The 27187-nt window shown below is 44.5% G+C and overlaps 1 protein-coding gene across 23 annotated transcripts in view; it reads right to left on the minus strand.

Annotated features, from left to right (window-relative positions):
• The window catches only part of PTK2 (protein tyrosine kinase 2), a 1447287-nt gene that overhangs the window by 806167 nt on the left and 613933 nt on the right, over nucleotides 1–27187 (minus strand). For 12 of the 23 annotated variants that reach the window (XM_029592091.1, XM_029592099.1, XM_029592089.1 and 9 more), the window contains one exon: nucleotides 23425–23499. The exons of the other annotated variants lie outside the window; for them this stretch is intronic. In XM_029592091.1, coding sequence (XP_029447951.1) covers nucleotides 23425–23499 — 75 coding nt within the window. The remainder of the gene's footprint in view (nucleotides 1–23424; nucleotides 23500–27187) is intronic. 23 annotated transcript variants of the gene reach the window in all.

The following is a 27187-nucleotide window of genomic DNA, read 5'->3' on the forward strand; positions in this document are numbered from 1 at the left end:
GGAGGAATGCCTTGGCTAGCACATGGTGTCCAGGTCTGCTCCTATGAAAGTCAGTCGCTGGGACGGAGTCAGCTGGGATTTCAGGTAGTTGACAAGAAACCCCAGTGACTGGAGAAGGGTTAGCGTCACATTGAGGGACTGAAGGGCCCCTTCCTTTGACGAACTCTTGAGCCAATTGTTCAGATATGGGAACACATGTACCCCATTCTGGCGCAGATGTGCTCCCACCACTGTCAGGCACTTCGTGAATACCCGGGGCGCAGAGGCTAGCCCGAAGGGGATGACCCTGTACTGGAAGTGTCAGTGGCCAACTGCAAAGCACAGATAAATGCAATGAGGTGGGAAAATCGCAATGTGCACGTATGCGTCCTGTAGGTCCAGAGAGCAAAGCCATTCCCCTTTGATGCAGAAGCGGAAGTAGGTTGCCCAAAGACACCATTCTGAACCGTTTTATGCGAAGGAGCCTGTTTAGGGCTCAAAGATTGAGGATGGAACGGAGGCCGCCTGTCCTTTCTGGGATAAGAAAATACCAGGAGTAGAACTCTCACCCTCGTTGAGCCCGAGGAACTGGTTCCACAGCTCTGGACTGTAGCAGGGCTGAGAGCTCTAACTCGAGGGTTGCTGCGTGTTCCACAAGGCTCCACGCCGGGGAGGGTGGGGAGTCTGGCAGAACAGTGAGGAGATTGATGTGGTAACTTTGAGCTATGATGGACAATACCCAGCGGTCGGTAGATATTGGAAACCAATGGTTGACGAAGTGGAAGAGATGACCTCCTACAAGGAGGGTTGCTCGGTGGGGGCAGAGGGGACTGGTTTCTGCTCTCTGGATGCCAGTCAAAACCCAGCTGCAGGACCAGGCTGAGGAGCTGGTTGAGCTTTAGGTGCTCTCTGCTGGCGAGGGTGCCCTCTCTGGGCACACCAAGTGACACGAGCATGGGAGGCCGGAGGGTAGTATCTCCGTTGCTTGTAAAATTGCTTTCTGGCATCCCAACGTGGACCTCTATGGGTTGCTGAGGAGGCATCTGAGGCAGTAGTGGATAGCTGACGCAAGGTCTCATGGTGGTCCTTGAGTTGGCAAACAACAAAACAAAGAACAGCGGCACTAGTCTTATAAATCAAATCCAAAACAAAAAAAGACCAAGTCAAATAGTATTGTAGAGCTGTGCCAACCACAGATACTTATCAGAGCGTAATGCCCTAACTGGAGAGGTGGGAACTTCAACACTAGGTTGCTGCGTGCTGAACAGCGTTGGATCCATCGGCTGGGGTGTGTGGAACCCGAAGGTTTGAACACAGCTTTAGAACTGCAAGTGTTTCTTTAAATTATTCTTCGTCGTTTAGATGTTTCCATGACAACACGTCAACGACGCTACTCACGTCTTTGACGTCATCACGTATTGAAAGCGCGGGCTGATTTAAAGACTTGGCGTTTTCAAGGCTCTTGGCTGTCCCGTTCTTACTGCAACAACATTTGAGACGTCCGCGTCCCTATAGAAGGTTTGCGAAGCTGTGCTATTTTAAGATAAGTATGGTTGGTTTGAAATCATTTATTTAAATCTTTTTTTGATTTTTGTTTGTCAGCGCCTCTTCAGTCATTTAAAGTACTCCTGAAGAAGCGATCTCTTGATCGCGAAACACCGGCCGCTGTCGGGACATTAAAACGCTATTTAAAATAGTAGGGACAAGCTGACATTCTTATATTGGATTACAATTTCATTATAATACTCTTGCAAACATCTACACCGCAAGTGACGAGAAGTCCAGACGGCAGGTGTTTTTCACAGCCGTGACTGGCTTGCTGATGCGGTACCTTCTTAAATGAACAATATCAAAATCATTTAAGGACATTACGCTCTGATAAGTATCTGTGGTTGGCACAGCTCTACAATACTATTTGACTTGGTCTTTTTTTGTTTTGGTCCTTGAGTTGGACCATTGTGTCACGGATTTTATCCCCAAACAGGTTTTCTCCTGTACAGGGGAAGTCAGCAAAGTTTTCCTGGACCTCTGGACGAAGGACTGAGGCCTTTAGCCAGGCCCAGCGTCTGGCACTAATGCCCGCTGTGAGACCCTTGACACTGTCACAAAATCATAGGCCGTCCTCACTTCACGTTTACCAGCCTCCAAACCTTTCTGGAGGATGGATCCCAGGCCCTCCTGAAACTGCTGTGGCAGGGTCTCCGAGAACTCTTGAACTTATTTCCAGAGGTTCCTGTTATACTGGTTCATGTATAGCTGGTAAGCAGCTATGTGAGTGATCAGCATAGAATCTTGGAAAACTCTTCGACCTAGAGCATCTAGGGCTCTTTGGTCTTTCCCTGGAGAGGCGGAGGAGTGAGGCTAGGTTCTTTTGGCCTTTTTCTGGGCAGATTCCATTACCACTGACTGGTGTTGCAACTGGCTCTTCTGAAAACCTAGGGCCTGTTGCACTAGGTAGGTGGCATCCGTTGTCCTATTCACCAGAGTCACCGTACCTGGATGTTCCCACAGACGGTGAAGGAAGTCCAGAAAACCTCGTGTACCGGCACCATCACCTCCTTAGGAGCATCCACAAAATGTAGGACCTCCAACATTTTGTGGCAGGCGAATTCCTGTTGAAAGTTGGAAGGGAATGGTTTACACCATCTCCTTGACGAAACTAGCAAAGGAGAGAGATCCTCCGGAGGTGAACGCCTTCTCTCTTCTGGGTGGGAAGACTCTGAAAGAAGTTCCTCGGAGGCCTCAGGAGTGTTCAGAGAAGGCGTTCCCCACCCCCCCCCCCCCAATGGGTCATAGGGGGCCTTCTTCCTCTCCGGCGAAGTGCCTAGGATGAGGAGAGAGACTAAAGCCCAGGGTATGGGACACGGGCATCAATGGAGGGTGAGGTGGCACAGACAACAGTGGTGCTGGCATTGATGGCAGCACCACTGTGCTGCCATCAATCCCAGCAAAGGATACTGGGGCACTGGAAAGACCGATGGCCCAAGGATGGGCTCAAACATCGGTGGTTCTGACCTCAGGGACAAGCGAGGAACTGCATTTTCCTCCTCCGAAGACCCCAGAATCGGGATTGAGACTGGAGAACGCGTCAGTGATTGGCTGGGCATCGAGGGGCCCGCCGGTAAGGGTTGCGTCGGCAAAGCACCAAGCAATACATCCAGCCTTTCCAGGAGAGGAGTCAGCATGGAGGGCGCTGGGTCCGATGCCGATATGGGGGCCGGCGTCTGTGGCGGTTCAAGGTCTTGAAGGGCATTGAGCACTGCCTGCTGGACCACATGGTCCAGCTCCTCTCTAAATAAGGGTACGGACAAGTCAGACCTTAGAGTAGGAGGCAGGCTAGGCATCACTGGTGGGGAACGCCGTGAGCTGCTGGGTCCAGAGGAGGATGGGGCCTCCTCTCCCCGGGGCCTCTTTGGAGGGGATTCAGCAGAGGCCAATGCCACTCCGGTGTCGGCACCAGATGGTGACGACCGTTGGTGCCGGTGTCTATGCTTCCCACGGTGCTCAGCCCAGTCCTTCTCCAGCATCAAGGACGACTATGTGGAAGTCTTCGAATGTGTTGATGCGGGTAAGGGGCGGTCTCCCACTCCTCAGTCTTCTTGGCAGGGCTTCAATGGGGAAGGCCCGAGTCAGAGTGCTCCCCATGACTCGATGCACCCAGCACCGGAGTTGATGGAGCAGATTGGTTGGAACCAAACAAGTGCTCCATCTTCTCCAGGCAGGCACACCGGCCTTTGGGGGTCATCTGCGCACAGCTTGGACATCGACAGACGTCATGGGATGGCCCAAGACACAGGACGCATACATTGTATGTGTCCATTATGGACATAGTCCACGGACACTCCGGGCACTTCCCAAAACCGGTCGCCATGACAAAAATGAGGCGGCATACAGTCTGTGACTGTTGGCCACCGGGAGGTAACAGCTGGGAATTGACTGCAAAAATGCGAACAGACTTACCGGATGTAGGAGAAGTCTGTGTGTGATGGGGGACCCTGAGATGGGGAAAAAATTAGGAAGAAAACTTCCAAGTATTCTGTTTGAGGAAAAACTCCAACAGAGCTCCAGTAACCGCGAGGCAATCACCGCACGGAAAAAAAAAAAAAGAGACTGAAGGGGACCCTGTGTGGCCACGGAGTTAGTGGCATGCTGGGCATGCTCAGTGTGCCAGTCAAAGTTCTAGAAACTTTGACACAAGTGTTTCGTGACAGGGCTCCATCTGATGTCACCCATCTGTGAGGACTACCATCCTGCTTGTCCTGGGAGAAAAGCAGGATTTTAAGTCCACATAGGTGGGGAATTCCTAGGTACAAGCTGCCACTCAAAAAAAAAAGTAGTAAATCTGAAAAACAGTGCTGAGCAAAGCAAATTTTGCTGGCAACAAGCCATGTTTTGCTATTTTCCTCTTTTATCTGTTAACAATAACAATGAACTGGGGGGGAGGGGGGGAGGGGGGGAGGGGCACACTAGGATTAAAAACCTCAAGTGCACCTTGCAAATTAACAGAATTATTGGTACAACAGAAGATAATGCAGTTTATAGAATCCAACTAATTGCAAAATTCAAGGCATTTTCTTTAATAGATAAAGAGGCAAAAGATGCAATTTATGAGTATAGCTAACGTATGATATGGCACCCAAGCATACTTGTCACACCATCTCATAAAGACACTTTAATTAGGAGTTTCTGTGAGTGTTTGGAATGCTTAATATAAAAGCAGTTTAGATCTTGAGAAGGACACTCAACCATTTATAAGTCATTTCATCAAATGTAAGCTAAGTATTTTTAGAATCAATTTACTATGCAAGCTTTGGACTAATACATATGCTTCTGGATCTAGATAAAATATTTTTGAGAGATAAATTTTGCTAAAATTACTTTTAAGAGTCACATTTTACTGGGTTTTCATCACATAAAAATTAAAAAAAGGTTTTTCTGACTCATGATTTTGACCAGTCACCAAGTCTGAGTACTCACGGGCTTGGCACCTTAAGTTTTTTGTTTTTTTTTCAGTGCACTTGGATTTCAGTAAGGCCTTTGACACTGTGCTGCATAAGCGACTTATAAATAAATTGAGCTCTTTTGGTATGGGCCCTAAAGTGACTGAATGGGTTAGAAACTGATTAAGCTGAAGACAGCAAACAGTAGTAATAATGGTGTTCACCTGATGACAGGGGCATTGCTGGAGGTATTGCTCAGGGATATGTCCTTGGATCAGCTCTTTGCAACATCTTTGTGAGCGATATTGCGAAAGGATGGTCAAGAAAGCTTTGATTTTTGCCAAAATCTGAAACATGGAAGGTGTGGAAAACATGGAAGGCAACCAGGAAGGTGTGGAAACCTTGAGAAGGCATCTAGCAAAGCTCAAGGAATGGGGTTGGGTCTGGCAATTAAGATTTAATCTAAAAAATACAGTTATATATTTAGGAATCAAAACCCAAGGGAGAGATGCAGTATAGGGGTGAAATTCTTCTAAGCACAAAAGAGTGGGATGTGGGGGTGATTGTATCTGGTGATCCCCGGATGGCCAAATAGGTAAGATGAAAGCAAAAGCCAGAAAGATGCTTGCAGAAATAGGAAGAGGAATGATCAACAGAAAAAAGGAAGTTGCGTTGCCCATGAAGAGTTTCTGGTGATACTTCATTTGGAATACTGTGTACAGCTCTGAGGTAGAGGTATACATAGTGTTTTTGGTGCCTGGGGCGAGGTAGGCAAAATGCTCCCCCAGGATTACCACATAAAATAAATGTTCATTTGGGTAGATAAATCAAAGAGGAGTTCAAATCAATATATCAAGACTAGTCAAATTTAGAATGATATTAAGAATACCAGTACTTGTATGTATTATTAAGAAACATAAAATTTAAGATTTAAACACAAAAGGAAGTAAATCAACTTCTTTATTAAATAAACATTTTAACAGTAAAAAAAATAAAATAAAACCTAAGAACATAAGAAACTGCCATGCTGGGTCAGACCAAGGGTCCATCAAGCCCAGCATCCTGTTTCCAACAGAGGCCAAACCAGGTCACAAGAACCTGGCAAGTACCCAAACACCAAGAAGATCCCATGCTACTGATGCAATTAATAGCAGTGGCTATTAGCTAAGTAAACTTGATTAATAGCAGTTAATTGACTTCTCCTGCAAGAACTTATCCAAACCTTTTTTGAACCCAGCTACACTAACTTTACTAACCACGTTCTCTGGCAACAAATTCCAGAGCTTAATTGTGCATTGAGTGAAAAAGGATTTTCTCCGATTAGTCTTAAATGTGCTACTTGCTAATTTCATGGAATGCCTCCTGGTCCTTCTATTATCTGAAAGTGTAAACAACAGATTCACATCTACTAGTTCAAGAACCCTCATGATCTTAAAGACCTCTAACATATCCCCCCTCAGCAGTCTCTTCTCCAAACTTAACAGCCCCAACTTCTTCAGCCTTTCTTCATAGGGGAGCTGTTCCATTCCCTTTATCATTTTGGTTGCCCTTCTTTGTACCTTCTCCATCGCAACTATATCTATTTTTAGGAGCAGCAGCCAGAATTGTACACAGTATTCAAGGTGCGGTCTCACCATGGAGCGATAAAGAGGCATTATGACATTTTCCGTTTTATTAACCATTCCCTTCCTAATAATTCCTAACATTCTTTTTGCTTTTTTGACAGCTGCAGCACACTGAGCCAACGATTTCAAAGTATTATCCACTATGATTCCTAGATCTTTTTCCTGGGTGGAAGCTCCTAATATGGAACCTAACATTGTGTAACTACAGCAAGGGTTATTTTTCCCTATATGCAACACCATGCACTTGTCCACATTAAATTTCATCTGCCATTTCGATGCCCAATCTTCCAGTCTTGCAAGGTCCTCTTGTAATGTATCACAATCCTCTTGTGATTTAACTACTCTGAATAATTTTGTATCATCTGCAAATTTGATAAACTCACTTGTATTCCTTTCCAGATCATTTATAAATATATTGAAAAGTACCAGTCCAAGTATAGATCCCTGAGGCACTCCACTGTTTACCCTTTTCCACTGAGAAAATTGACCATTTAATCCTACTCTCTGTTTCCTGTCTTTTAACCAGTTTGTAATCCATGAAAGGACATCGCCTTCTATCCCATGACTTTTTAGTTTTCTTAGAAGCCTCTCATGAGGGACTTTGTCAAACGCCTTCTGAAAATCCAAATACACTACAATTACTAGTTCACCTTTATCCACATGTTTATTAACCCCTTCAAAAAAATGAAGCAGATTTGTTAGGCAAGACTTCCCTTGGGTAAATCCATGTTGACTGTGTTCCTTTAAACCATGTCTTTCTATATGCTCTACGATTTTGATCTTGAGAATAGTTTCCACTAATTTTGCTGGCACTGAAGTCAGGCTCACTGGTCTATAGTTCGCCCCTGGTGCCCTTTGTTAAATATTGGGGTTACATTAGCAACTCTCCAGTCTTCAGATTTTAATGATAGGTTACAAATTTTAACCTGCGCTGCATATAAAGTATGTTTTTGCTAGAAGTAATTAGTTTTAATTTTCTAAACAAATGCTCACAACTGGCTACTGAAATGGAAATTGTCAGCAAAATTTCCAGTTCTATGCTAGTTTGGGAATATACTGTTTTCATAAACCCTCACAAATAAAAGTAATTCCAAGGCAGTTACTGGCACAGTATATTTTTGTGATTTCAGTAACATCCTATAATCGCATATCTCTGGCAAAAGCTTCTTTCCTTCAATGTCTGTGTCATAAAAGCTTGCCAGTTTGGTGCACTTCTGACAGATCTCATCAGCATTATCTATCTTGAAAAGACTATCAATATTCAGAAGGAATCCAAACATATTCTGAAATCTGCTGAAAATTATTGCTGTAGTCTATCAGTGATACACCTCATAATAAGCACACTCATCTTTTGCTGTAAATCCAATGTCCTGTGCTAGTTCACCAGACATTTAAAATTGTATATACCGCTAAAGCAAAAAAGTGTAGAAAGCAGTTTTCAAATAAACATACAGCATTTAAGACAGCATAAAAATTATGCATAAATACAGTAATAACTTAAGCAAAGCATATATTTTATCATTGAAAAAATTAGCCCTAAATTATTTTAAAAGCCTCCTGAAATAAACAAGCCTTTAATTGCTTCTGGAATATTTGTTTTATCTGCAATTAAATGTAATTCTTTAGGAAGTGCATTTCATAATCTGTCCAATAATGGAGAATGCATGATACAGGGTTTTTTCAGTCAGCTTTCTTGTACGGAAGCAACAGACAATAAATCATCTGCTGACCTTTTCTTCTTCCCGCCCCTGTGGCCCAGAACAGAAGTGGTGTCTACCGGGCACATGGGAAGAAGAAAAGGTCATGCCTACATGCTGCTTCTGCAGAAGGAGCACGACGCCGCTGCCCGCCCCCCCCCCGGCTCCGACCTCCCCTTCTCTGGCCACAACGACACCTGCAAGAAAATATAAAATTATAATAAACTGCAAAAAAAAGGCTGGGATGGGGAGAAAATAATAAAATTACAATCTCAGCTGATTGCTCTGTGCCGCGATCGATCGCAGCACAAGCAAACAGCTGAGTGCTGCCTTCTTAGCGCTGTGGGGCTGGGGAGGTCGCTCCTGCTGCAGTTTCCAGCCTGTCAGGACTCTGCTTTTAATAGCAGCATACCGGCTACCTTGTGCTATAGCTGCTATGTGTGCTGTGGGTAGGGGTGAGTGAGACAGAGAGTGAGTCAGCATGTGTACAAGTGTATGAGAGAATGTGTATAAGTAAGAGAAATGTGTGAGAGCAAGAGACTGCTCAGAAAAGTCATCAGTGTGTGTATGTGAGAGATTGGTCAGGCAGGTGACTGGTGTGTGTGAGAGAAAGAGAAATTAGTCAGGCAGGTGACTGGTGTGTGTGTGTGTGAGAGAGAGAAAGAGAAATTGGTCAGGCAGGTGACTGGTGTGTGTGTGTGAGAAAGAGAAATTGGTCAGGCAGGTGACTGGTGTGTGTGTGTGTGTGTGTGTGTGTGTGAGAAAGAGAAATTGGTGAGGCAGGTGACGTGTGTGTGTGTGTGTGTGTGAGAGAGAGAGAGAGAAAGAGAACTTGGTCAGGCAGGTGACTGGTGTATATGTGTGTGTGTGTGAGAAAGAGAAATTGGTCAGGCAGGTGACTGGTGTGTGTGTGTATGTGTGTGTGTGAAAGAGAAATTGGTCAGGCAGGTAACTGGTGTGTGTGCTTTTTCATAGCAGAAGTCTATACACTCTGCTAGCCAGCTAGAGAGTGTTTGTTTGCCCACTGCTTTACCCGGTTTGTTTTTATCAAAAGAAACAAAGAGCTGGGTGGATTTCCTATGGAGTCTAGTGCGGTCTAGATAATACGCTAGTGCGCGTTTACAGTCCAAGGTGTGTAAAACTCTTTCACCTTGGTGAGAGTGAGGTCTTGGAAAGAATGTGGGCAAATTTATAGACTGATTCAAGTGGAAGTCTGTAACCACCTTGGGAAGGAATTTAGGATGAGGACCACTCAGTCATGTAGGAACCTGGTATGGGGGAGTATGTTACAAGTGCTTGTAACTCACTAACTCTTCTAGCAGATGTAATAGCTACTAGGAAGAGAACTTTCCATGTACAAAATTTAACATCGCAGGAATCTAAGGGCTCCAAGGGAAAACACATGAGCCTCGCTAGTACTACATTAAGGTCCCATTTTGTGATTGGTGGCCATAAAAGGGGGTTTAAGTTGAATTAAACCTCTCATAAATCTACTGACAAGGGGTTGTGCTGATATCGGTGCATCCCCTACTCCTTTGTAGTAAGCTGAGATAGCGCTCAGGTGTACCCTTACCGATGAAGTCTGGAGACCAGAGTCAGAAAGGAGCCAGAGATACTCTAATAAAGATGATGTGGGGCAGGAAAAAGGATCAATACCTTTCTGTGTGCACCACGTGGTGAATCTTTTCCACTTACAACAATAAGATTTTCGTATGGAAGGTTTTCGTGAAGCTACAAGCGCTTAAGAGAAATTAGTTGAAAGATTGAGTGGTTGCAGGATCAAGCTTTCAACATCAAGGCAGTCAAGGATAGGGTTTGAAGGTTGGGGTGGTACAACCTGCCCTGATCCTGAGTCATGAGAGTGAGTGCTGTGCCCAGGCGAATGGGTTCTCTGATCGAGAGTTCGAGGAGTATGGTAAACGATACTTGCCGAGGCCAATATGGGGCTATGAGTATCATTGACCCTTTGTCCTGTTGTAGCTTCACTAGAGTTTTGGTTACTAGCGGTATTGGGGGATACGCGTATAGAAGACCTGAGTTCCAGAGGTGAGCAAAGGCATCCTTGGCTAACTGGTTTCTCTGTTTGTGCAGGGAGCAGTTTTGTGATTCAGCTCGGATGCATAACATTGATTTGAAATGTTGCTTTGAAGCTCGTCCAAGTACCTTGAGTTTGAAGATTGTTGATATGCGCTCCCCAACCTAAGGTGGATGCATCTGTAGTCAAAATTACTTGAGGAACTGGTTGCTGGAAAGGTAGGCCGGTGAGCAAATTGTTCAGGTTTGTCCACCAGAAGAAAGATGAACAAAACTGGTGAGTTATTTGAATTGGAGAAGACAGTGGTTGAATGGCTTGGATCCACTGTGATCTCAATGTCCATTGCGTGATTCTCGTGGCTAATCTGGCCATAGGAGTGACGTGGATTGTGGAAGCCATGTGGCCTAACAGAGTAAGGAACTGATGGGCTGTAGCTTTGCGCGCAGAGATTTCGCTAACTGGGAGAGCATGTCTGCGCGATCTTTTGGTAGGAAAGCTTTTGACACGGTGGTGTTCAATTCTGCTCCGATGGTAGGGAGTGGGATTTTTGGTAGTTGAGAAGAAATCCCAGCGAGTGAAGCAGATTGATTGAGAGAAGGGAGACCTCCTTGTTTTGATTGGCTTTTGATGAGCCAGTCGTCCAGATAAGGAAAAACGTGTATGCTTTCCTTGCGTAAATGGGCCGCTGCCACTGCTAGGCACTTTGTGAATTCTTGGGGTGCAGAGGCAAGTCCGAATGGCAGGACTCTGTATAGAAAGTGTTGACGATCCACCAGGAAGCGCAGGAACTTGCAATGAGGAGGAAATATTGGGATGTGAGCGTAAGCGTCTTGAAGATCCAGAGAAAGCAGAGTTGCTTACCTGTAACAGGTGTTCTCACAGGACAGCAGGATGATAGTTTCTAGAACTTTGACTGGCACGTACTGGGCATGCCCAGCATGGCAGTAACCCTGCAACCAGCAGGGGTCCCCCTTCAGTCTTGTGTATAGTAAAAGTGCGTGCGAAAAATAAATCGCAAACGAACCCAACTCCGCGGGGTGGCGGGTGGGTTTCGTAAGGACTAACATCCTGCTGTCCTGTGAGAACACCTGCTACAGGTAAGCAACTCTGCTTTCTCACAGGACAAGCAGGATGGTAGTCCTCACACATGGGTGAATAGCGAGCTGAGGATGCTCGAGCAAAGCACCGAATGCACCCAAAGACATGCAACAGGCACAACAACAGAGGTGGATTTAGGAGGAGGCATCCTGAAAACCCAGCACGGGTTGCTGGTAGGACGTTGGGTATTAAGTTGAGAATAGGCTGCGCAGAACAGACTGGCCAAAAATGGAATCTTGCCTGCCAGCCTTATCCTAGCAATTATGGAAAGAGCTCCAGGTCGCAGCTTGAAAAATATCAATAAGTGGAACCGAACGAAGGTGTGCCACTGAAGTTGCAATGGCCCTAACAGAGTGTGCTTTCACATGGTGTTATAGTGGAATGCCTGCTTGCTGGTAGCAGAAGGAAATACAGTCCGCCAGCCAGGAGGAAAGGGTCTGTTTTCCCACTGGATTTCTCAATTTGATATTATCAAAAGAAACAAATAATAGGGTGGATTTCCTGTGGGCTGACGTGCGGTCTAAATAAAATGCCAGGGCAGGTTTGCAGTCCAGGGTATGAGGAGCCCTTTCTACTGGGTTTGAATGAGGCCTTGGAAAGAAAGTAGGTAAAATGATGGATTGATTAAGATGAAATTCCGACACTACCTTTGGTAAAAACTTAGGGTGTATACGGAGGAGTACACTGTTGTGCAGAAGTTTAGTGTAAGACGGGTAGGTGACTAATGCCTTTAACTCACTAACTCTGCGAGTGGATGTTATAGCGAGAAGTAAAAGTACTTTCCAGGTGAGATAGCGGAGATCGCAGGATTGGAGAGGCTCAAATGGAGGTTTCATGAGCTGTCCCAAGACCACGTTAAGGTCCCAAGCAGAGGCCGGAGGACGCAAGGGAGGTTTCAGATGGAGCAAACCTCTCATGAAGCATGTGACTAAGGGATGTGTGGAAATAGAGACATCTCCTACTCCGCTGTGGAAAGCAGCTACTGCACTGACATGTACTCTTATAGAGGAAGTTTTCAGGCCTGACTCTAAAAGATGAGAGATAGTCTAGAAACTTCGTGGTGGAACAAGCGAAGGGGTCAATGGACAGACATGCACCAGACTGTAAACCTTTTCCACTTAGAGCAATAAGAGCATCTTGTGGAAGGCTTTCGTGAAGCTACCAGGACTTGAGATACCAACTTCAAAAGGTTAAGGGGTCGGAGTATCAGCCTTTCAACATCCAGGCCGTCAGAGACCGGGCTGGGAGGTTGGGTTGGCGCAGGCACCCGTTGTTTCGAGTTATCAGTAGCGGGTCTGTCCCCAGGCGAACGCACTGGCGTACTGAGATGTCCTGGAGGATTGGGAACCAGGCTTGGCGTGGCCATTGAGGGGCTATCAGAATCATTGAGCTCTTGTCCCTTCTTAACTTCATGAGAGTCTTTGAGATGAGTAGAAGTGGAGGGTACGCGTAGAAGAGACCTGTGGACCATAAGAGGGCGAACACGTCCCTTGGGTGTAAGTGGCGGCTGCGAGTGAGCGATCAGAAGTTCTGTACCTTGTGGTTGTGGATGGACACAAAGAGGTCCAGTCGTGGATAGCCCCAGCATTGAAAGAGTGTGTGGGCCACCGTGGGGTTGAGGGACCACTCGGGCGGATGAAAGGTTAGACTCAAGTCGTCTGCCAGAACATTGTCCATTCCCGCCAAGTAGGTCACCTTGGGGTACATCGTGTGGGGAAAGAGCCCATGTGCATATCTGCGCAGCTTTCTGACACAGAAGTTAGGAGCCCGTTCCTCCTTGCTTGTTGATGTATCACATCGCCACCTGGTTGTCGGTCTGAATCAGGATGGCTTTGCCTGAGAGGCAATCCTGAAAAACCCGAAGGGCATATCTGATCGCCCGAAGCTCCAAGAAATTTACCTGATGTTTGGCTTCCTGTAGAGACCAGGTTCCCTGAGTCTGCAGGTCGCTGACATGAGCACCCCACCCTAGGTTGGAGGCGTCTGTTAAAAAAATCTGAGGTTCTGGAGCCTGAAAAGGAAGGCCTTGAAGAAGATTGCTGCATCCACCGGGCCAGCGACAGGCGGAGCTCCTTGGTAATGTGGACAATGCTGGACATTGGATGATAAGCTTGAGCCCACTGAGATCATAAGGTCCACTGCGTCACTCTCATGGCCAAGTGGGCCAAGGGTGTGACATGCACCGAGGATCCTATATGACCCAGCAGGATGAGGAAATGACGAGCCGTCGAGTAATCTCGAGCCTGGAGGTAATGTGCCCGGGTCGTGAGAGTGTGAGCTCGATCCCGAGGGAGGAAAGCCTTTGCCTGTATGGTTTTCAGATCTGCCCCTATGAAGGATTGGGTTTGAGATGGAACTAGTTTGAACATGGCATAGTTGACTAGAAACCCGAGAGATAGAAGAGAGTTAGACGTAAGGATTCTAGTGCGTGGTTTTGGGTCGGAACCCTTATCAACCAATCGTCAAGATAAGGATAGACATGGACTCCTTGACCCCTCAGGCAGGCCGTGACCACTACGAGGCACTTGCTGAAGACTCGAGGTGCGGACGCCAGGTCGAAAGGGAGGACCCTGTACTGGAAGTGCCTGGGGCCGACTAGGAACGAAGGAATTTTCGGTGAGACAGAGTGATGGCAACATGTGCATAGGCATCCTGAAGATCTAAAGAGCAAAGCCAATCTTCTCTTTGCAGTAGAGGAAGTAGGGAATCAAGGGTTCCCATCCTGAACTTTTCCTTCTGTAGATACTTGTTTAAGGCACGCAGGTCCAGGATTGGATGAATGCCCCCTGATTTTTTTGGGATGAGAAAATACCGAGACTAGAACCCCTGTCCCTGCTGAGAGAGGGGCTCCAGTTCTATTGCCTGGGATTTGAGGAGGACGGAAACCTCCTCCTCCAGTTGAGAAGAATGGTCAGATAATCCCCACGTCATCCAAGGTGGGGAGTGGTCCGGCACAGTCAGGAAGTTGAGGTGGTACCCTTGGGACACTACTGCCAGGACCCACTGGTCGGAAGTGATCGTGTGCCAAATGTTGAAGTGACGTGACACAGTCGGCCACCAACTGGTACGGACAGTAGAGGAGGTTGGCTTATGCACTCCAGCAAGGAGTCAAAACCCAGCAGCTGGGCCCGGTTGTGGGGCTGGCTGGGTCTTCTGAGGTCGGCTTGCCTGGGATGACCCTTCTGGTAAGGCCTGAAAGGACGACCTCAAGCGGCAGGAGGATAATATCTCCGTGGTTTAAAAGACGGTCGCTTAGAGTCCCTTCGGAATGTCCTCTTAGAAGTGGGCGGGAAATCAGAAGGTACTGAGGAAAGCTGGCGCAGCGTTTCATAGTAGTCCTTTAGCTGTGCCACTGTTTCCTGGATTTTGTCCCTGAAGAGATTATCTCCAGCGCAGGCTAGGTCTGCTAACCGGTCCTGCACCTCTGGTCGTAGGTCTGAGAACTTCAGCCAGGCCCATATTCTTGTACTAATCCATGCTGCAGACACTCTGAAGACAGTATCAAAAATATCATAGGCAGCGCGGACCTCATGCTTGCCAGCATCTAGGCCTTTCTGAGCCAGAGTATTGAGTTGATCCTGGAATTGTTCTGGTAAAGATTCAGAGAAATCTTGGATCTTCTTGAAAAGGTCTGTGTTATAATGGGTCATGTATAACTGGTAGGAAGCAATGCGAGAAATGAGCATTGAGCCATGGAAGACACGCCTGCCAAATGCATGCAGGGACCTCTGTTCTTTCCCTGGAGGTATGGAGGAATGAGGTTTAGAACATCAAGCCTTCTTCTGGGCTGACTCCACAACCACAGAATAGTGATCCAGCTGTGGTCTTTGAAACCCAGGAGCTGTCTGGACAAGGTAGGGCGAATCTGTCTTTCGGTTGACAGGTGTCACCGAGCCTGGGTGCTCCCAATTCCTTTTTAGCAGGTCAATTAGGATTTCATGAATAGGAATAGACATGATCTCCTTAGGGGCATCAAGAAACTAGAGTACTTCCAGCATCTTGCGCCTCGAGTCCTCTTCTGTCTGAAGCTGAAATGGAATCGTTTCAGACATTTCCTTTATGAAATTAATAAAGGACAGATCCTCTGGAGGAGATCGTTGTCTTTCCTCAGGGGGAGAGGGCTCTGAAGGCAGATCATCAGAATCCTGGGAAGAATCATCGGTCCAAGGATCGTAAGACTGATCCCCAGTTCTCATAGTATCACCAGAGGGAAGAAATGGCCTAGGCATCAATGGCGGCACCGATGGAGGACGATGCAGTATCGATGGCAGTATAGGTACCGATGGAACCAGTGACATCGACGGATGAGTCGGTGGCAAGATCCCAGATGGCGGGATGGGTATATGTGTTTCTTAATCTTCTGATGAAAAAGGTATCGGTGTGGAAGGCGGTGGACATACCGGTACTCTCAGTTCCACTGGTGGAAGCACACCGATCAGCACATCCAGTCTGCCTAGAAGCGGTGCAAGCACCATGGGTATCGGGTCGATGACTGGGGCTGGCATCGGTGACGGCGCTGATGGAGGTCGGAAGCCCTGAAGTGCTTTACCAATGGCCTCTTGGATCACACCATCCAATTCCTCGCGGAAGCCTGGGGCATGTAACCCCAGCTACGGAGTGGGAGGCAATAATGGCATAGCTGGAGGGTCCACCAGTAAAAGTGGAGTCGTGGCTCCCTGCACTGATGAAGGGTGGAAACGCCTCGGTGACCGGTCGCAGAAGAAGATGGGGCCTTCTCTGGACGGGATTTCTTTGTCGGTGACTCTGTCGATGCTGATGCAGAGGGCTTGCCTGGATCAGTGGACTGAGCTTTCCGATGCCAGTGGCGACGCTTTTCACAATGTTCTCCTCGGTCCTTTTCCTGAGGCGAGGAGGAAGAAGTAGACACCTTTGGAGTAGTCGATGCCGGTCGGGCAGCACCGGTGTCCTGCTACTGGCGAAAGGTTGATGGCACTGGCTCAGACGATGTCGAAGCAGTCGATGGAGTCGGGGGTTTTGACTGAAAAAGAAACTCCATCTTCTCTGAGCGGGCCTTACGGCCCTTCGGCATAATTTGGGCACATTTGGTACAAGTTAGGATGTCATGGTCGGACCCCAAACACAGTACACAAATTCTATCCAGGTCTGTGATGGACATTGTCCGAGGACAGTCGGGGCACCGACGAAAACCCGACGCCATGACAGACAGAAATTTAGCCGCAGTGTGGTCGATAGCCGGTAAGCCCTGAAGGGAAAGCTCAACGGGAATCAACCGCAAACGAGGGTAAAGCCTTATCTTTCGACTGGGGAGTATGGAATCGATAGGGGGACCCCTATGGGGTACATTTTTTTGAAAAATTTGAAAGAAGTTCCGTGAGGAAAATTCCTGTCAGGAATCTCTAGAGAGCTAATAACCCGCGTGGCTACTGCTGGGTAGAAAAAAAGAGACTGAAGGGGGACCCCTGCTGGTTGCAGGGTTAGTGCCATGCTGCGCATGCCCAGTAGGTGCCAATCAAAGTTCTAGAAACTTTGACAAAAGTGTTCCGTGATTGGGCTCCATCCTGATGATGTCACCCATGTGTGAGGACTACCATCCTGCTTGCCCTGTGAGAACAGAGCAAATCTCCTGTTTGAAGAAGGGGGAAGCAAGTTGCCTAAGGATACCACCCTGAATTTTTCTTTCGTAGAAATTTGTTGAGATTTTGGAGGTCTAAGATGGGACACAGGCCTCCTGTTTTCTTTGGAATGAGAAAATAGCAGGAGTAGAATCCTCTGCCCTGCTGAGGTCGGGGAAATGGTTCCACGGCCCTGACTCTCAGTAGGGTGGATAATTCTGTTTGTAGAAGAGTGGTATGATCTCTGTGCATCCAAAGAGTCTTTTGGCTATGTGAGAAAATCCAGATGGTATCAGTGTGCTATAATGGACAGAACCCATTGATCTGTGGTTATGGCTGACCAGTTAGGTAGAAAATAGGAAACCCAGCCTCAGACTCGCAAGTTTGGATTTGGGTTCTTGGAGAGGCTGCAGTTCCCTGGGATCACTTCAAAAACCAGATGCTTGACCTGTCTGAGGGGGAGGATGAGGTCTGGATGTTTTAATTTGTCTGGACTGACGTTCTACCAGGAGGTAGTGGTGGATAATATCTGCATGGTCTGTAGAAAGGCTTCCTTGTATCCTTTCTGGAGGGTCGCCTTGCAGAAGATGAAGTTTCCGCTGTTATCATGGAGAGCTGGTGTAAAGTTTCGATGTGATCTTTTAATTGTGCAACTGCCGCTTGCACCTTATCACCAAACAGGTTTTCACCTGTGCAGGGTAGATCTGCCAATTTTTCCAGAACCTGAGGTCGGAAGTTTTGAGCCATACCCATCTACAAGCGCTGATACCGGTGGCTGCCATTCTAGATGAAGTTTCAAATGAGTCATAGGCTGCACGGACTTCATGTTTTCCAGCTTCTAGACCCTTATGAATGATGGAGTTAAGAGTCTTGATGCTGTTGAGGAAGGATTTCTGAAAAGTCCAGCATTTGTTTCCATAAATTCCGCTGGTATGTGTCATATATAGTTGATATGAGGCAATACAGGATAATAAAAGAGAACCTTGGAACATTTTACGACCTAAGGTATCTAAGAATTTTTGATCCTTTCCAGGAGATGTGGAAGACTGTGGTTTAATCCTTTTTTATGTCTTCTGCGCAGACTCTACCACCACAACTCCGACTGATGGAGTTGCGTCTTCTGAAACCCAGGAATATGTTGCACTAAATATTCTGGTCAAGCATTCCCTTAACTTACTTAGTCTTCCACAGCTCCCATAGACTGTTTTCATACTGTTGACATCCAGAACCTATGCTCATGTTTTTACTCATCAATAAGAAATTTCTCCCTCCTCCCCCCCTCCATGAACAACCTTCCTTCCCCCTCCCCCACCATTAGCAAACCTCCCTCCCCATGTGCTAGTCTCGCTCTAATAGTGCATACTGCTACTGTTCCTAGTTATGTTATGTTATATTATCCAAGTTGTTCACTCCCTTGTTCATTGTAAGACATATGTTGTCATTGTTTTCTACTTGTTATAATGTAAACCGGAGTGATAAGTAATTCTGTTACCTGAACTTCGGTATAAAAAAAAGTTATAAATAAATAAATAGGTGGCATCTGTTCTCTTATTTACAGGTGACACTGTGCATGAATGCTCCCAAAGGAGTCTTTGAAGATCAACTAGAACCTCGTGTACAGGTATGGCAACAATCTCTTTAGGAACTTCAAACTGTAGGACTTCTAAAGTTTTATGTCTCATGTTCTCTTCTGTAGCCAGCTGGAAAGGAATGTCAGACATCTCCTTCACAAAGTTAGAGAAGGAGAGATCTTCAGGAGGTGATTTTCTCCTTTCTTCTGGTGAAGGGTCCAACAAGATGTCCTCAGTGGAGGAATCGGAGTCCACATCCTCGCAGGTGTCTGAGAACATTTGTGGACATGGACAAGGAGGAATGGAGAATGGCATCAATGGTGACTTGATTTTTGATGGTTCCATCAATGATTTTTGTTTCTTTTTACCTGGCATTGATGGTAATGGAATTGGCATCGATGGAATCAGTGCTGGAATCTGGCAGCTCGATCCTGAGAGACCCGATGGTCCTGATATTGACTGATTGGAGTTGGTGGAGTCAGCCTCCGAAGAGTCCGGAATCGGCACCAGTGGATCCGGATGCTTAATCGGTGTCTTCAGCCTTGATGGCATCACTTGAGTCAGCAAGGCACCGATCAAGGAATCGAGCCGGGACAGTAACAGCTGAAGCATCGATGCCTCTGGAGTCTGTGGAGGTATGGGAACTGGCACCGGTGGTTGGAGGTCACGGAGGGCATCGACTACTGCCTGGCGGATAAATCCGTCCAGTTCCTCCCTTATAGCTGATGTGGATAGAGCAGCTATAGGGGGTGGCAGAGGAGGCAAACTGGCCACCCCACAGGTCCCTGTGGGGGGGCACAGAAACCGGCACCCATGTCTGTGGGGATTGTCTCTGTTCTGGAATCGATGGCATCGAAGCATCTTCGATCCTGGGCTTTTTAGCGGGTGGGTCGGTAGGAATTGAACTCACCCACGGATCAGAATCAGCACCGGGCGGTTCCCGTCGATGCCGATGACAGTGTTTTTCACGGTGCTCTCTTTTTTCAAGCACCAATGCTGACTTCATCGATGTCTTCGATGGAGTTGGGGATAGTGGGATTTTAGGATTACCTTTTTTGTAACTCCTGCCGGTGACGACTGCATCGACAACAATGGAAGGAGCTGGATATTGAAAAGATGTTCCATTTTATCTAGATGGGCCAGTCTACCTTTGGAAGTCATCTCGGCACATTGAGGACATAAGGAAACATTATGTCCAGGGCCGAGGCACAAAACACACTCGATGTGTGGATCGATAATAGACATGGGTAGGTGTGCAATTAGAGCATTTTTTTAAGCCGGTTGCCATTGTGAAAGGTCGGACAGCCGTCGACAGCCTGTGGTCACTGATGAAATTAAGGAACGGTATCGATCGCAAAAATTGGTTTTCGTCACCGATTGAGGAAAAATTGATCCGAGACTAGGAGACCCCAATGAGGGGATTTTTCTGAGAAAAGGTATTAGGTTTTCCGTGAGGAAAAGTTGTGTGAAAACACACACACAGGGCTCCTTAACTGCGAGGCTAACTGCAGCGCAGAAAAAAGAAGACTGAAGGGAGACCCCTGTGGCTCGAGGGATAATGGCATGCTCAGTGGGCTCAATGTGCCAGTCAAAGGTTTCTAGAAACTTTGATAGAAAGTTTTCCGTGATAGAGCTCCGTCCAGTGACATCACCCATATGTGAGGACTATCATCCTGCTTGTTCTGGGATAAAATACTACTACCCAGAGTACCCTGCTTGGATGCTATCTTTTGATATAGTCACTTATATATTAATGACAATCGCACAAGGTATCAGGAATGCTCTCCCATTGCAACTCCATCCTGCTTGTCCTGGGATAAAAATCATATTCTTTTTTAAGAATATATCTGAGTTATTGAGTGGCTATGATCTAATAAATAATTGAGCTCAAAATGATGCATCAACTCTAAGGAGTGCTGATGTGTTAGACTTATGTGACACAGTATTCTAAGGTAAAGAGAGTAATCTAAGGGAACCCCTTACTAATGTCTTTCTTATTTAGAATTACCTATCATAGCAGAACCCAGACAATGTCTAGATCCCCTGTACCTCTAAAACACAGAAGTATGAAAGTCTGAAACCTATGAACTATTCTGAACTCCTGAAATGACTTGTGCCATGCTGCCATTTCTATTTTTCTTCTTTTCCTTATCTCTTCCACAGACCACATGCAGCTGTTAGAACTGGAAAGATAGCCAGCACTTTGTTAAGATAAGGAACAGAGAATGGCCTTCGGTACTGATGTATTCTAACCTGGGGAAGCTCCCAGAGTTTGGGTGTTAATTGGCACAACACTCTAGATAAAAAATGTCTTGACTTTTGAAATCAGTACAGACATATGCCTACTGCAAGTAATATTTCACATACTAGTCATTAGGTGTTTTAGATGCTAGATGCCTATGTCATTTTGACATTTCTTTACATATTTCTAACTTCAATACATAAGTAATCAGGTGCTCTTCTGCCAATAAAATAGATTAATGGTAGTAGAAGCAAATCAAAGCACTCAGATGGCTTGACGAAGCACATATGATGTAAACTATATCTAAGATCAAAGAAATTTTATAGCTAAATTCTCCTGGCCATGTAACCTGACATATATGCAATTTTTAGTAAACAGAATACAGGTATTTCTCAGATAATGTGATGGCCTGTATTGAAATAAAATTAGTAGTTAAATTATTGGGCCATGACTACATGAATTGTCAACAAGAAAAAGAGTATATATACTGTGAAGTCCAGAAGGTTGGGGCTGCTATGCTATCCAGAGTATGGCATGCCCGAGATCCTGGCAGACTTAGCTCACTGGTAAGAAAACATCTTTTATTTTTTCTCTATCTATGATATGACTTGATCAATTAAATACTTTCCTCATGTAAAATAAAAATCATATTCTTTTTTAAGACTATATCTCTGACTATGTTATTGAGTGGCTCTGATCTATTAAATAATTAACTGAGCTCAAAATAATGCATTAACTCTAAGGAGCGCTGATGTATTAAGACTTATGTGATATACTATTCTAAGGTAAAGAGAGTAATCTTTAAGGGAACTCCATATTAACGTCTTTCTTACTTAGAATTACCTATCAGAGCAGAACAGAGACACTGCTTTACCTCGGAGAATTAAAGATCTAAATATGCATACCCTAGAGCAGTGGTTCTCAGCCCTGTCCTGGGGACCCCCCAGCCAGTCGGGTTTTCATGATATCCACAATGAATATGCATGAGAGAAAATCTGCATGCACTGCCTCCATAACATGCAAATTTTCTCTCATGCATATTCATTGTGGATATCATGAAAACCCGACTGGCTGGGGGGTCCCCAGGACAGGGTTGAGAACCACTGCCCTAGAGCAATGATGGCTATCTCCCATCTTCGAGTGCTACAAACAGGCCAGATTTTCAGGATATCCCCAATGGAGGCAATGCATGGAAATCTCTCATGCATATTCATAATAAATATTCTGAACACGTGGCCTCTTTGAGGCACTCGAGGTCTGGAGTTCACAATCACTGCCCTAGAGGAAAAGCAAGATAGTGGAGATATGATAGAGATTTAAATACCTCCAAGGTTTCCATGCACAGGTAGCAAGCCTCTTTCAATGAAAAAGGAGGCTCTAGAACAAGGTATCATGGGATGAGGAAGAAATACTATAGACTCAATAGTAATCTTAAAAAATTCTTTACATAGAGGATAGTGGATACATGGAAAAGCTTTCCAATGAAGGTGGTGGAGATAAAAACAATACCTGAATTCAAGAAAATATGGGATAAACACATGGGATCTCTGAAGGAATGATGGGAATTGTAAAGCTAAATTTGTTGGGCAGGTAGACAAACTAGATAGGCCATATGATATTTTTCTGCCATCATATTTATCTATTTCGATGTTATCTAATCAATGTTCATCTCAAGCAATGCCTACAGAGTACATAGATTCCTAATCTTGTAGAAAACATTAGACCATGTTATATGACTTTTTGTTTTTGAAATTTAGTTCTTAGCTATTCTTTTAGGTCTGTAACTCAGAATACACCCTGTATTTGGTCATGTGTCATGTTGATAAGTCAAAGTACATTTATGACTTTTCAGAAAATAACTCACCATGTCTTCTATCATACAGTATGGTGTAGCTATTAGGGATGACCTCTCACTTGAGTGAGATAAAACAATATGTAAGATTATATTCCCAGAAATTAATATCACTAAGGCCATAAATCTGGAAAGAAATGCTGTTAGGATTCTATTACAAAAAGATTACAATATAGTTAATTATGTGAATGAAAGCAACACTGTAAAGCTGATGTCCATGTATAAGCAGCACAATGACTAGAGATTCTGCAGTAGTTATACCCTCAGATTTATGAATTTCATGCATGCTGGAGCATAGGGGATTATGATTAAGGAATTTTTATATTGCAAGGCTTAGAGTGTGGTTCCAAGGTATCAGCAGTGTATACAATTCTATTGCTTATAACCTTTTGAAACTACTTTGCTGTCATAGTTATGGGCAGCAGAAAAATGTCTGTCTTGCTAGCAGCTCGAAGCCCCCATTAGGCTCTAAACCTTGCAAGTTAAAAATTCCCAAAAATTGTAAACAAAAGTGTAAGCACATCATGGTAATGGCTTTTTATTATTTATTAAACAAGGTTATGTCAGTAGATAAAAAGAGCAGCAATAATGATTTTTTTAAGTTCACAGGTAGCTTATCTTATCACACTAAGCCTTAGAGAAAATGTTTCCTTTCCAATTTTGGTTCTATAGAAAAACATTTAGGGAAGTTTTAAATTGGATACATGTTCCTGCTCCCAAATGAAAGTAAAGAGCTGATGCAAATGAATGGTGTAATGGAAAGTGGTGGGTGGTGATGAACATTCATTTACCGAGAAAGTGGACTGGAATCAATGTCCCATTTTCAGCCAAGCCTGGCCAGGACTTCATAGAGTTACAACAGCAGTCTATTAAAAACATACATAATTTCTCTAAAATTTCCAATTATATAAAGATTAAAACATCAGTTACTTTCAACTTTAGAATAAAATTAAGTAAAATCACACATTTCTATGCAATCAGTTTTACAATTTGAATCCAAAGATTAAGAATATACCGTATTTTTCGCTCCATAAGACGCACTTTTTTTCCCCCAAAAGTGGGGGGAAAATGTATGTGCGTCTTATGGAGCGAATATAAAAAAAAAAAAACAAAAATCTAACAACAACCCCCTCCTGACTCCCCCAAGATCTGCCGACTTAATTTACTGCAACCCCCCACCCTCCTGACCCCCCAAGACCTGCCAAACGTCCCTGGTGGTCCAGCGGGGGTCCAGGAGCGGTCCAGGAACGATCTCCTGGGCTTCGGCCGTCGGCTGCCAGTAAACAAAATGGCGCCGACGGCCCTTTGCCCTCACTATGTCACTGAGACCGACCAATAGCAGCTCTGAATTACCAGAGATTGGATGGTGATCCTACTAAGCTCTTACAAGAATGAATTAAGATGGAAGTAGAAACGGGTCACATTTCAGGATTTCTCACAAAATGGAAAGCCCTTTTTGATGGTAAAATATCCACATATACCAATTATATATACTGTGCTGAAGATTCATAAAGATTTAAAGCGCCCCACCCCCCCCCCCCCCAGGACAATAGTTTCTGCATTAGTTTCGGTGCTTGAGCCCTTATTGTTTTTTGTAGATTATTTTTTAAAACCCATAGTACCTTTAGCAAAATCCTATCTAAGAAACTAAACACATGCTCAGGATTTTGGAATCTTTAAATAATGTGCAGGAAATGATTTTAGTCACTTTGTATATTCGGGCATTATATACTAGTATTCCACAATTTGAGATCCTGGGAGTGACACTAGAATACCTAGACAAAACCTAGCCATACTGGGTCCCAATGAAATTTATTCTTACCATAACAGAGTTTTATGTCAAAAGCATTTCATATTTGATCATATTTGATCTCTAGATCCATGGTACTGCCATGGGAGCTACCATGGCTCCTGATCTTGCAAAATGCATATATGGTGCCATTTAAGAACAGTTTTTGTATCCTGTCAATTATTTTGATAATATACATTTTTGGGTGAGATACATTGATATCTTTTTTCTGAGGAAATTGACATCAAGTGTTTTAAATGCATTCATGTCTTGGTTGAATAATATGGATCTTAATTTAAAGCTGTCTATGACATATACACAGAAAATTTCTATTTTTGGATATAGAGAGCTATAAGATAGACCAGGGTCTACAGACATTGCATAGAAAACCTAGATACAGAAAATCTCCTACTTTTTGACAGTTTCCATCCATTTAAATTGCATTCTAATTTACCAATGAGACAGTTTCTCCAGGTTCAAAGAATATGTTCTTCAATCTGTGAGACAAGCCCAAGATTTATGCAGAAGACTTCCCCAGTGGAGATATCCCCTTAAGTTTCTAGAAAAAGCCTGCAAGAGAGCTCATAATGCAAACAAGGAATGGCTCCTATTTGATAACTCACAGGATTGTGACCCATCTCAACTGGCATAGTTTTGCATTTTTCAAATAGAGCATCAGCTGTGGCTTCCTGAATATTTAAACACTGACTGATTTTGTAACTATACTTGATTTTTAAAGATGACTGATTAATAACGAATATTAAAGAAGGAGTATATAGGATTATGTGAATTCCTTTTTGCCTCCATTAACCCCTTCAGAAGACATTTCTCAGAATGGGCAATAACCATGTGGCCACTGTTCAATATGCAGCCAGGCAATTACTGGCACTTTGTGGCAAGACCTTCATAGCTAAGCAATACACTAATTGTCAATTGTCCTTTGTGGTATACATGATCATTTGCCCTCATTCGAAGAATTGTGTCTAAATTTATTTGTAATCCCTGGCGATAGCAATCCCAGATTAAATTAGAGCAATTCTGGATATATCACCTAGAAACAATGTCCTCTTTTGCCTAAAATATGGAATTAGACTGGGGATTCGCAGATTTGAACAGTCACTATATATAGATATATATAAGGAGGGATCAGTGAGATGGGCAGTTTGATATCACTTCTTAAATCTGACATGTTGAGAAAATAGATGCTAACAATCATTCAGGTTCAGATAAACTTTATTATTTCGGTGAGAATGTAAGGCAAGACAGGTTAAAAGTCAAGACTTTTTATTTGCTCGTAGAATTTATGAAGGTGATCATCATCCTGAGAAAAAATGCTATGTTTGAAACTGATCTGTGCAGGCATAAGAGGCCCTGGGTTTATAAAGCTTTGAATTTATAAGGCACTGAAGTAGTGATAGATCATCGTACAATACTTGCAAGGGAAAATATGAGATGGACTGTGATATTAGATACCATTATTTTTAATTGCTTCAGAAAAATTTAAAAAGCAGGAATGGATAGCTTAGGCATATAACTACAACCGACCAATGATTATATGCAAGGCAGATGGAGTTGCAATGGGAGAGCATTCCTGATACCTAGTGCGATAGTCATTCATTAATATATAAGTGATTATATCAAAAGATAGCATCCAAGCAGGGTACTCTGGGTAGTAGTATTTTATCCCAGGACAAGCAGGATGATAGTCCTCACATATGGGTGACGTCACTGGACGGAGCCCTAGCGCGGAAAATTTTCTGTCAAAGTTTCTAGAAACTTTTGACTGGCATAATGAGTCCACTGAGCATGCCATGATTCCTCGAGTCACAGGGGTCTCCCTTCAGTCTTTTTCCACGCTGCTATTAGCCTAGCGGTGAAGGAGCCCTGTGTGATAGCTTTCACACACTATTTTCCTCAGCGGAAAATGTTTAAAAGTTTTTCAAATTTAACCCCTTCATAGGGATCTCCCTTTCTCCACCATTCAGTGAGTAATCACATTTTCTCCGGTCGATACCATAGACGACTATCTGGTCTTCAAAATGGCAATCAGGTTTAAAAAATGCCCGAATTGTCCTCGCACCATGTCCATTACGGATCCGCACATGAAAAGTGTTTTGTGCTTGGGGGAGGGACACAACATATTGTCAGGCCCACAGTGTGCCAAGATGACAGCCAAAGGTATACGGGTCCTTCTGGAAAAGATGGAACACCTCTTCCATCTTCAGTTACTTCCATCGACGTCAATATCAACACAGTCGTCTCCGGCTGGAGCGGCTAAAAAGTTAGTACTTAAAACAAGACATCGTCCCGATGGAAGTGGTGACCGATCATCTCAGACTCCATCTCTGTCATCCATACAATCCACTTCATAAAAACATAAGAACATGCCATATTGGGTCAGACCAAGGTTCCATCAAGCCCAGCATCCTGTTTCCATCAGTGGCCAATCCAGGCCATAAGAACCTGGCAAGTACCCAAAAACTAAATCTATTCCAAGTTACTGTTGCTAGTAATAGCAGTGGCTATTTTCTATGTCAACTTAATTAATAGCAGGTAACGGACTTCTCCTCCAAGAACTTATCCAATCCTTTTTTAAACACAGCTATACTAACTGCACTAACCACATCCTTCTGGCAACAAATTCCAGAGTTTAATTGTGCGTTGAGTGAAAAAGAACTTTCTCCGATTAGTTTTAAATGTGCCACATGCTAAATTCATGGAGTACCTCCTTGTCTTTCTATTATCTGAAAGAGTAAATAACTGAT

This window comes from Rhinatrema bivittatum, chromosome 2, assembly GCF_901001135.1.
Source record: "Rhinatrema bivittatum chromosome 2, aRhiBiv1.1, whole genome shotgun sequence".
Classification (NCBI taxonomy): Eukaryota; Metazoa; Chordata; class Amphibia; order Gymnophiona; family Rhinatrematidae; genus Rhinatrema; species Rhinatrema bivittatum.